Source organism: Choloepus didactylus, chromosome 6 (assembly GCF_015220235.1).
Source record: "Choloepus didactylus isolate mChoDid1 chromosome 6, mChoDid1.pri, whole genome shotgun sequence".
In the NCBI taxonomy this organism is placed as follows: Eukaryota; Metazoa; Chordata; class Mammalia; order Pilosa; family Megalonychidae; genus Choloepus; species Choloepus didactylus.
The window spans coordinates 16237231-16248662 of NC_051312.1; the positions used below are offsets into that span (position 1 = coordinate 16237231).

The 11432-nt window shown below is 38.6% G+C and overlaps 1 protein-coding gene and 1 pseudogene across 1 annotated transcript; both read right to left on the bottom strand.

Moving 5' to 3' along the window:
* Window positions 1-1361: 1361 nt before the first annotated feature.
* On the bottom strand, window positions 1362-2297 carry LOC119536610 (olfactory receptor 4D9-like; the record flags this gene model as incomplete). The annotated part of the gene is made up of 1 exon (XM_037839460.1): window positions 1362-2297. A coding segment is annotated over one exon (936 nt), but the record flags the coding sequence as incomplete, so codon positions are not given.
* A 6376-nt stretch (window positions 2298-8673) lies between these two features.
* LOC119538487 lies at window positions 8674-10293 on the bottom strand (annotated as a pseudogene).
* Between the last annotated feature and the right edge of the window lie 1139 nt (window positions 10294-11432).

The following is an 11432-nucleotide window of genomic DNA, read 5'->3' on the forward strand; positions in this document are numbered from 1 at the left end:
TCTCCATTCTCTGGGTAAGTGGAGAGGATGGAGAGATTCTAGAGAAAGATGGAGCCCAAGATGGAATGGACCTGCATCTGAGCAACTGCAAGGAACAATTCCTTCTTTCTACAGACCACTACTGACATGTGACATGTGCAGGAAATAAACTTTTATTGTGGCTATTGAGATTTGGGGAGTTTTTGTTACAGTGGTTGGCCTGCTCAGATTAATACATAAGTAACTGCTGCTGTGTCTTGAACTTTGTGATAATGAGAGATGTAGTACAGTAAAGTTCATGATCCTAGCAAAATATCAGCTGGACTGTTAGATAAACCTTCTCCTAGAGCCATTTCCATCCCTTTCGCTGCACAGTCTAGCAAATTCTCATATTCACTGATTAAACTTTCATGGTTTTTACTACCATTGCTCTACCTTCTTGTGGATTTATTGGAAAGTATAAAGGAGTGGTGAGGTCCCTATATGCAGAAAAAATGAGAAACTTGGGGGTAGCAGGTCTGTGATTAGGATAATCCTGCTACATAATAGGGAATCAGTTGATTTCCATGGGCATGCTTAGCATCTGTCTCTGCTCAAGCTTTTCAAAATTTAGGTGAACTGAACCCAGCCTCTCCCCATTAGTGTTATTTCTTTATGAATACTCCCACTTATGGCATTGGCTCCTCCCCTGTGTTCTTAAAGTGATTTGAGGTTGTTTTCTCTCCAAATGAAATAAAATTGATGCTTTCTCTCCAATTTGAATTGCTCAGAGGGCACAAATGCAGTCATTGTTTCCCAACTTCCTTTTAAATATTAACTACTGGCATTCACCCTGTGAGTGTACTACTTGGTGACTACACTGAACTCACTCCTGCACAAATGTGGCATACCACACTCCATTTTCTTCCTCGGCTATACTGTTTTCTTTGCTTAGAATGGCCTTCTCTGTCTCTTTCCCCTTGAAAAGGTCTCCTCACTGTCAAATGTCTTTTGAAGTTCCCAAGTAAGGCGCCTATAATGAATCCCCAGCATATTGTTCATATATTTATTAAAATATTTATTAAAGCATTGAACAAATGCCTCTAGGGCAGTATGTGTATTTAATTTTTGCAGCAATCTGAAACCTAGCATATGGTATGTGCTCCACAAATATTTGTGGAATAATTAATTTAAAGTAAGTAGTGGAATAATAAATGAGCCTCACCTGAAAGCAGTATCACCCACTTGGTCCCCAGTACATACTGCAGGACCAATCTCTTTTAGGACTCCCAATAGCCATTGATGCCCATTTGTTTTCGGTCTTAAGGTGATTTTTTCTTATTTTGAGAAAATGAAATTAAAGTCTGCCTTTAAATTTTGGTGCAATCCCACTCATCACAAATTTAAATCCATTCAGAATGCCCTAATCGTTTCTTTAGTCTCCTCATGGCTGATTTCATTTCCTGATTCCTTAGGGTGTAGATCATGGGATTGAGCAGAGGGGAGATGACAGTGACAGCGACAGAGATGGCCTTATCTGTGGGGAGGGCAGTGAAGGGCCTGGCATAGACATAGATGCAGGGCACAAAATGTAGGGTCACCACAGTGATGTGGGAGGTGCAGGTGGAGATGGCTTTCTTCCTACCCTCACCAGCATGAGATCTCAACATCCTCAAGATGACTGTGTAAGATATGAGGAGAAAGAAGAATACAAACCAACTGAGTAATCCATTATTGGAAATCATCAGGAACTCCAGAGTTATGGTGTCAGTGCAGGCAAGTTTGAGGACCTGGGGGACATCACAGTAGAAAGTGTCAAGAACATTGGGCCCACAGAAGGGGAGGGGCAGCAAAAGGGAAATCTGCACAATGGAATGGACAAACCCCCCCACCCATGAGGCCACTACCAGGTTAGTGCATCGTCCTTTATTCATGATGGTCATATAGCGGAGGGGTTTTGAAATGGCTAAGTAACGATCAAATGCCATCATGCAGAGAGAAAAAACATCTGCTCCCCCCAGAAGGTGGAAGAAGAACATCTGAGTGACACAGCCATGGAAGGAGATTGTCTTTGTCTTTGATAGAAGATCAACCAGGGCCTTAGGAGCTGTGATGGAGGAAAAGCAGATGTCAAGAACAGATAGATTACGGAGCAGGAAGTACATGGGAGTGTGAAGCTGAGACTCACAGGTAACTGCAACCATGATGAGGAGGTTTCCCATCAGAGTTGTCACGTACACCAAAAATAAGAAGACAAATAAGATCCAGCTTAGCTCTCGAGACTGGGTAATTCCCAGAAAGATAAATTCTTTCATTCTGGTGTAATTTCTGTGATCCAATATTACAGAGATCCAAATGTGTTATAAAATCTAGTGTTCCTTTTGGTTTTCAACTTAGGAGGAGGTTCTTCTTTTTCTACACATGCATTGTGCAGGGAATTCACTATCCTGGCATCAGATGGGTGATGACCCAGGTTTTTGACTCAGTTATCCAAGAAGCCAGGTTCTACCATTATGGCCACTGAAACACAGATTATAGTAATGAAGCTATTTAATTGTACTTTTACTGTAACATCTGTATTTAAAGTACTAAATAATAAGCATAAATTGGTTTATATTAATATTAAGAATTTCTGTTCACAAAAGACACCATTAGGGAATTAAAAGGTAACCCAGAAGTGGGAGATGATATTTACAATATACGTATCTGTGATATATATTACATCCAAAATATATAGAGAACTTCTGCAAATCAGTAAAAAAGACAGATGACCCACAAAATAATGGCAAAAGACAAGAACCAATACTTCACAAAAAAATTATCCAAATGCCAATTCTACTTCTTCAGGGAAATGCAAATTAAAATTATAGCATGGAACCTCTATAGGTACACGAGAATGGCTACATTGCAAAGGATGAAAAATTCCAAGTGATGGTGAGGATGTGGAGCAAATGAAACTCTTACACACTCTTGGTGAGTGTGTACAATTGTTAAAAAACTTCACTGTTTGGTTAAATCTTCTTAAGTAGATACAGATAGCAATCTGTTCCACTCACAGAAAATACATGAATATGTCTGTGAAAAGACAGAATATTCAAAGCACACTGTGTGTAATTGCTTCAAATTGGAAAATGATACAAATGTTCATCACAGTAGAAAAGGTTAAATTCACACAATGAAATACTATACAGAAAAGAGAAGGGTCAACAATTACATGTGACATTATAAATGACTTTCATAGACAATGCTGAGCTAAATAAACCAGGCAGAGAAGAGCATATGCTGTCTGATTTTGTTTATATAAAGAACCAAAAATTGAAGGGAGCATGAGGGAGGCTTCTGGGGTGCTGGTAATGTTCTTTTTATTGATCTTGATGCTTGTTTTAAAGGTATATTCAGTTTCTGTGAACATTCATTGAGCTGAACACTAATGTGCATTTTCTTGTTATGTACATTATACTGAAATAAGAAGTTAAAAATAATAAACAAATGTAGTGGCTACTTTATGAGATTTTTGCCTCATGTCTAAAGATGAGTTTAATTTAAAGCAAGATTTAATTGATCACCCACTTTCATAAGAGGTTACTTTTAATAACTAACTTTCACCAGCTACATTCTGAGGGTTATTGTTGGAATTTTCTCTCATTTATGAACTTTAGGTCCTTCCAAACTCTTTAGTTATGCAGATTGCCCTGCTGTCCACATGCAGTTCTTTCTCTGATTCTTGCTTTGGTTTCTCTAGTTTTTTTCCACTATGTTCATCTAATACTAGAAAAAGCCGTACAAGACCATGTTTCCCCAGTCAGCACTCTTCTTTTCACTCTCACAGAATATTACAATAAAGGGCCCAGTTTCCCATTCCATTGGCATTAGTTCAGATTCAGTTTAGTCTCCTCCTCTTCTGTGTTTATGTCAACAGTACTGGGTGGAATGTTCAAAATAATGATCACAGGAGATGTCAGGTCTTCAGAATCCCTGACGTGAGAATTCTCCACACTATTCACACCATGGCTAGAAAGTGGAAGAATCATCCCTAAAGGAGTCTTTGATTAATCTGGAATGAATAAGCACATTGAAATTAATGACAACAGCCCACTTTAGGATCTTTCTTTTGGATACTGGAATGATAAGTCAATGGTAAATCAACCATTGATTCTTCACTGAAGAACCTACATTTGTGACAAGTACACACATCAAGAAAGAGAACATTACCAGCACCTAGAAGTCTCCTTCGTTCTTCCTTCAGTTTTTATATTTTTGTTCTTTATGTAAACAGAATCAGATACACACTCAGGAGACCACTGTGACAGGCCAGAGAATTTCCTGTGTCCCTGGCCTCGCCCTCTTTCCTCTCTTTCTTTGTTCTTTTCTTTTTTCTATCCTCCCCCCCTTCTTTTTAAAATCTTTTTCCATTTACCATTTCAATGGCATCCAGACTGTCTTTTGGGAGAAAATCACATAAAAGGATTACAGTTAAGACAATAAGAGAGTTGCAGCTTATGGAATGAGCAGAAGGACAGGTGAGAAGGAATAAGATCATGGGAATCTATGTGAAAAACTGCAGGGAGCTCCATGTGGTTGTTTAATTTTTGTAAACCTCTGCTGCCTGGGAACTCTGATGAACAATATCACTTCCCACCCTTCATCTTGGACAAATATATGTGAATTGTCTGGAACATTTATGCAATTTGAGTTTTACCATTTCTTAGCTTGCAAGCTCTTGGGCAAGTTACTCAATCGTAGTACCAAATTCATGGAAAACTTTTGTAATGTACACAGGGCACAGAGCATAGAGTCAATTCTAAACATGTGCCATTATAATTTATCTACACTATTATGATAATAAGGCCTGCTTCACACACAGGATGCTTCTAAGGAGTGGGTGCGATTATATGTCTACTTTGGAAACTGAAAACACCTGGGGAATCTGATATTACCAGTGGCTTCCCAGTCCTGCCAGCCCAAAGTGCATTCTTACATATGCCTGGACCATCTCTCAGGAATGTCTAAGAGTGGCTGGTCTGGCTAGTACCCTCATGGTTCAAAGTCCTTTTCCCAGGAGCTCTGTGCAAGTGGAAAATGCCGTCTCTCCTCTGGGAATACTTTTCCTTTTTTCTTGTAAATTTGAGCTAAGGCATAAGTTCAAAAAATCAGAGTATTGTAACTACATACCCCTTTATGAAGAAAGTAATTTTTTATATGAAGTTATGAACATAGCTATTTATGCCACAAAACTTTAAAGAAAGAAAATTAACTATGATTCCCAATATGAAATCTACACATATGGATATCAGACTCCAGGTGTTCCCTGCAACTTTCAAGGTCTTAGCATTACAGAAATGTGGGCAGAGTAATGGAGCTGTGCTTTGTTTATTTCTTGCTTGCTTATCGCTAACATTTATTGAACTTGCTATACAGCGTGTGCTATATATCTCTTTCAAGATGTATAATATCCTTGTGAGATAGATATTGTTATCTTGATTTTATTGCTGAGAAAACTGAGGTAATGAAAGATTCAGCTCTCATTGTTGGTAAAGCCTTGTCTCAAACCAAGATGTCTTACCCCAAGGACTAGCACGCTTAACCACTGCAACTATACTTCTTTCCAGCATTGATCTACCCTTCCCAGAAAATGTTGAAAGGACAGTGTTCATGAACATCCTTTGCAAATCAGGCAAAAATGATATGTGGATTCCAGATGGTGGTGTTAGAAGCATGCACATGGGAAAAGAGAAGTGTGGTTGAGAGTGACTTAGCATGACAGGATGTTATAGATGACTTCAAAAAAAAAATCAGAAAGATCGAGAAAGCAGTTTTTGCAGTCTTCAGAGGCACCTTCACCAAGTACCCGAATCAACCACATGTAACTCCAATGGTAAAGTGCAGAAATGAGTTCTGAATAGCATAACCTCAAATATGAGCTCCTCTTTAAAATAATGGATCTGTTAAGTTCCTATGGATGCTCTCTTTTACAAAGAGTGGGAAGGATACTTTGAAAATATAGTATTATATATATCACATTAAAAACATGAACATTGTAGGGAGGGATGGGGAAATAAAGAAAGATATACAATTTTGTGTGTCTGTATATGGTGAAAATCAGGATCACAAGGATTTCATAGAAATCATTCCATTGAGGACCATTCTTTGGAAATGAAAATATCAAACGTCCTGGACAGAACCCTCAAACTGGTATATTCCCCTAGACTGTACCATCCCATTGAACAAATTTTGCCCCATTCTCTGAATTAAGTCATATTTTTTTACATGCTCCTCATATCACAGATTTCTCCTTCCCATTATTAGAAGCTCCTACACTTGATTGGATCTCTATTGGTTTAGGAGCATTGATAATATTTACTAAATTTTAGTAATACATAAGGGCATGTATAAGCTAAAAATTAAGAGATGTTTCTCAAAGTCCCCAACCCTCCACTCCCAGCCAAGAAGCAAAGCAGAACTCAGTAACCCTTGTCAGTAAATGTTGTTTTTCCAAGACAATCATCCTCCTGAGAGCTGGATATATCAGCAACTTCTCCACTACCTTCAAAATACTTTGAACCTCAATATCCTGCAGAGTAAAATGTCACTTTATCCCCTGGAGCCAACTGATATTATTCCTATACAATTTTTTATAAGCCACACTTACCCTCATCCTAATAGTGGAAAAATGCCACTTTGTTTGATTAAGAGTTTTAGCTCCAAAAGAGCATTTTATAAATGTGCAGCATTTCAAGAAACCAATAATAACAGATTTTCAGTTTCAGAAGTTTACACACACTAACAGGTAAATGCTCCTTCCTAGAGTCTTCAATCCCCATGTGAGAAATTGATCTTATGATGCATCAAACAAATCTTGTAAGAAGTAGGTTCTGGCACAATCTAAGCTTGAATTTGAAGCCTACCTCAAGGCTATTGATTTTTTCTTTGTCTTCCTTCAGATGGGAAAAGACAACCTCAGGGAACCACATCTTCATAACTCTACCACTCTTCTTTATAGTGTCTTGGCCACCTGTATCAGTCCCTCACCCACAAGCCCAGTATAAGAATAACCAAAGGGATTATTGTTGGGTGTGAATGAGGAAGCTGGGTGGCCAATTCTGTCGAGTTCCTTTGGGAGTCATTAAAAGTCCTCCTCCTCTCTCTTTCTCACTATTATTTCTCTTCCACCCCATTTCACATGTACATACAGAGACACCAGCAGACATTCAGGATACGTACTTTCCTCAAGAGGCAGCAGATCAGACAAGGTGTTTTCCTTCTTGGCTGAGAAAGTGTGTTAAACCACACCAAGAACAGTGCAGTTTTCTTTCCAACCAAAGCCACTACAGTTCTTGGCTGGGTTCCTGGTTGGGAAAAGCATCTTAATTAAAATGGTAGCAATGGACAAACCTAAGCTTTGTGGTGACTACTGTGTTGATTAATATGTGCAGTTTCTGTTTAAAGCAATATGTGCATTACTTGTATGTAATTATTTTAATGCACATCTCTGAGACCTACAGGTCACTTGGAATCTAGGAAAGCAGCATGGTACAGCACTTGATATTCACCAAGTTCATTATTATTTTATGTTTTGGTGCATTCATGGGTACCCAGAAACATTTATAATTAAAATATTTGATTCAGGGGCCATATATTGGAATGGGTAATTCAAAAGACATATGTGTACCCAGAGTCAGTTGACTTTTCTGTGGTTCTTTGCAGCAAAGCTTAAAATATAATAAAATTCATTTCAACAGGAAAATGCAGCACAACGTGATTTTGTATCATCCAGATAAATGTTATATGCATGAGTAATCAGATGCAATTATTTTCCACCTCCCTTGAGTTAATGAATCAGATTATGTTGTCTGTTGAGACATGGTTTGAGGAATTATTAGGAACAATGATGAGGCAAGGGACAATGATGAGTTCTCACTCCTTTTGGATTATGGTTCTGAGATACACTGATTCAGACACCACAGATTGTTGGTGTTATTCAATTCTGACATAGTGATAAAAACCCATTTTGAGTGAGTGACAAGTGATAGGAAGGAAAGGAAAGGACATGTTTGCATGAAATGGGTTCTAAAGTGGTTTGTGGTATATATTTTTCATTGGCAATTTCATAAAGAAAAGCCTAGCACTCTTGAGACCAGGGCTACCCAAGCAGAGGTAGCAGGGGCCCATGACAGGTGAATTGGCAAGTACGAATTATTAGTATTTTCATACTTGTGGATGTGTGTTAATACTGTAAAAATTTAGAATTGCTTGCTCAGGGGGACAGAAATGGCAAATAACTGAGCCAGTTAGTTAATGAAAGTTGTAGGTCCAGGCCAGGTCCACTGAGGGACAAAAGTGAAGTTTGTCTTCAGCATTCACTCTCCTTTGGCTAACTCTTGTTGGGCCCTCTGTTCTATCCCACTGGGCCTGACTTCTTGGTCTGATCCCTTATTGCTACTCTCAATGCAAGGGATTAATCTCATCTTTGCTTCATTATGTTCTTTTGATATGAGACATCATTTTCTGAGGGACTCTGTAAGTTGTATAAATGATAACAAGAAAATCTTTTGTGGTGTGTGTGTGTGTGTGTGTGTGTGTGTGTGTGTGTGTTGATTAGATTAAAAAGAGTTTATTTATCTATATATCCACCTTGGCCCAAAAAGATTAAAGGTGGCATAAAAAGGGATCATAGTAAGCTTTTTCAAATATATTATAGCCAAGATCTTAAATATGTTATTCTCCCCAAAAGCTAGCTGCTTCAAAGCTTGATTTAATATTTTGCATGTTTTCCCTCCATTGTTTGGTAAATATATTTGCTTTTACTTTCTGCAGTTGACGTCTGACTGTTGCCTACTGCTGTTTTGTCAGCAGACATTTCACCTTCTGTTTTACCAGTTCCGGAGGAATTGTTGAACAGCTTACAGCACTGCCTGCAGAAGTAGCACTCAGAGTTCTTGTTCTATATTGATTTCTAATATCTCTCATACTTTCTTCATCTCCAAATGGCCTGAATTCTTTGTTTAATGATGACAAGGCAATCAGATGAGGGCATTCATCTTACTACTCAGAGCCAGCAGGGATTCCTCCTTGACCCGACTGACCATCTTGCTTAGTGTCATTTTCAGTTTTGTTTTGCTCCTTAGAAAACTCAGTTTCAGAATTGTTTTCAACAACCTGTCCTTTTGTTTCCTCTACAGCTTGGTTGAATTCAGTCATTTCAAAACTTTGTGTATCAGCATTCTCCTCTGGTAGATAATCTTCCTTTACTTGTTTAAAGTCTCCAGATAACCTGCGGCAGCAGCCATCTGACTCACCTAGAGAGCTTTGTTCACTTTCAGTTTCTGACCTACAGACCTTTGCTTTTCCTGACATGTCTTCATCAGAAAATGAGAATTTTAGATCCTTCTTCAGTTTCAACATTTTTGTCATCTGGACCTACCGGATGAAGCAGTTTATTATCTGCCTGCATTTCCTTTGTGTTCCACTGGCTGAGACCTCTCCATCAAGACAGTCCATCCTCCTGATATCACTAAATGCTGGATAAAGTTCACTTTCATATCTGAAATGTTTCAGGAAGAAATAGCTAGTGCATTTAACACCTCTGTCAAAATACCATTCAGCATTAGGAAGAGAAGTTGAAACCATTTTGGAAAATCAGTCAAGATGATGTGGTCATCTTTATCCAAAATGAGATTGAATTTATTGAAATCTCCATGAACTAGCCCATGATTTGCAAGTTTGACAATTAATTCCATCGCTTCATCATATACTAATGCAGGATCTTCAACATGGTGTATCTGACATAGAAGAGTCCATGACCACTGCATGGCGATTGTAATCAATTGGCTTTCAAACTGGGAATTGCATCTCATACAGTGCCTTCATATAGGTGAATTCCTTCAAGGCAAGAGAGACAAGAATAAATAAAGCCAAGACATCTGATATCTGTGTTTATGGTAACCAAGCTTGTTTTTCAGATTTTGAAAGGAGGTTCTTCTTAGTCTGAGAAGCTTTAATGCAAGATGCTTTCTCTCTGCACTTGCAAAAATGTAAATATCTGATTTTTTGCCAACACCCACAGACCTGTCTAGAAGAAAGTGTTTTCAAAGCTAGGTAATCATATCGGTGTTTGTCAACCCAGAGCCCTGGACAGTTTTGGTATGCTCCCAAGCTATGCGTTTATGTTTCACTAATTCTCTTAAAACTTTATTGCAACCATGTTTAAGGCAGACTATAAAAGCAATCAAACTTCAGGGAATGATTTCATGTTTCTTCATGCCCATTTACACTACTTACTGCTGTCAGGACTCTGAAGTCATCCCAGCTCACGTAATGCAACTTGGCCTTCCCCATGACGGCCCAAAGTGGCAAGGCTGAGCCCAGCTATTGTGATGTTTTAATGACAGAGAGATAGAGATTTGTAAGAGGATAAATGCTTTGGATTTAATGGACATCCCTGTGTTCTCTATGCTATCAGTGTTCTCTAATCATGAGGAGTATGGGCCACATAGGAGACGAGTGTAACAGCTGATGGGGTATAGCATTTGTGCTATAAAGAACAATATGGATAAAATATTAAAAATAACATTCATCCTTCACTGAGAATTCACTATCTGTGAGGCATTGTGTTTCATATATACTATTTCATTTGAACTTCCACAACAACTCTATGAGGTGTGTGTTTAAGTAGCTTTGTATAGGTGAAGTAGTCCCATTGGAGAGATTAAATAACTTGCACAAGATCATACAGGAAAGACAGGATTTGAACCCAGATTTGTATGACTCCGAAGGGAGAGCTTTCAGCCACCATACTTTGCTGCTTTCCCAGCCAATGACACTAGCTTCAACACACAGGAGCTGGCACATGGGACTGTCCTCTCATTAACACCAACAGATTGAGAATAGACTGGTTAGAGATGTGTCTTCCTTAACACGTCTCCCTTTTCAGTGGGAAGAAATGTGAATCACTGGTGAAGCCAAGCTGAGGTTGGGCCTGGGAAGGCTGCAATTGGAAAATCAGTCCTTGGATAACAGAAGGGATTGCTCCGTGGGAGGGATTCCAAGGTTTTGCCAACATTCGAACTCATCATAAGCATGTGAATCTAGCGAGTCTAGTTCCACATTAAAATAAATTCTTCAGCACATTTTGGGAAATCTTCCCAAGCTTCCTCATTCCTGATAGGAATACAGGAAGAAAACCATAATATATCTTGGAGGTTCTCAATAGGTCATGAGACCACAGGGAGTTTAACAAAGCAGAGGCAAAATTTTCAATCTGTAATAGGTCACATTTCAGAGGTACTGATTATGAGATCCTTCTGGAGCAGGATTACAATTTGGTATAGACAGGTCCATTAATGTAAAATGTTGCATTTATAAGGTGGAAGAGTTTTAGATTGGGAGTCTGAAGACTTATCTCTGTTAATCTACTCAACATAGGACCTCGGACAAATAATTTTACCTTTCTGGGTTTCTATTTCCTTATTTTCTGG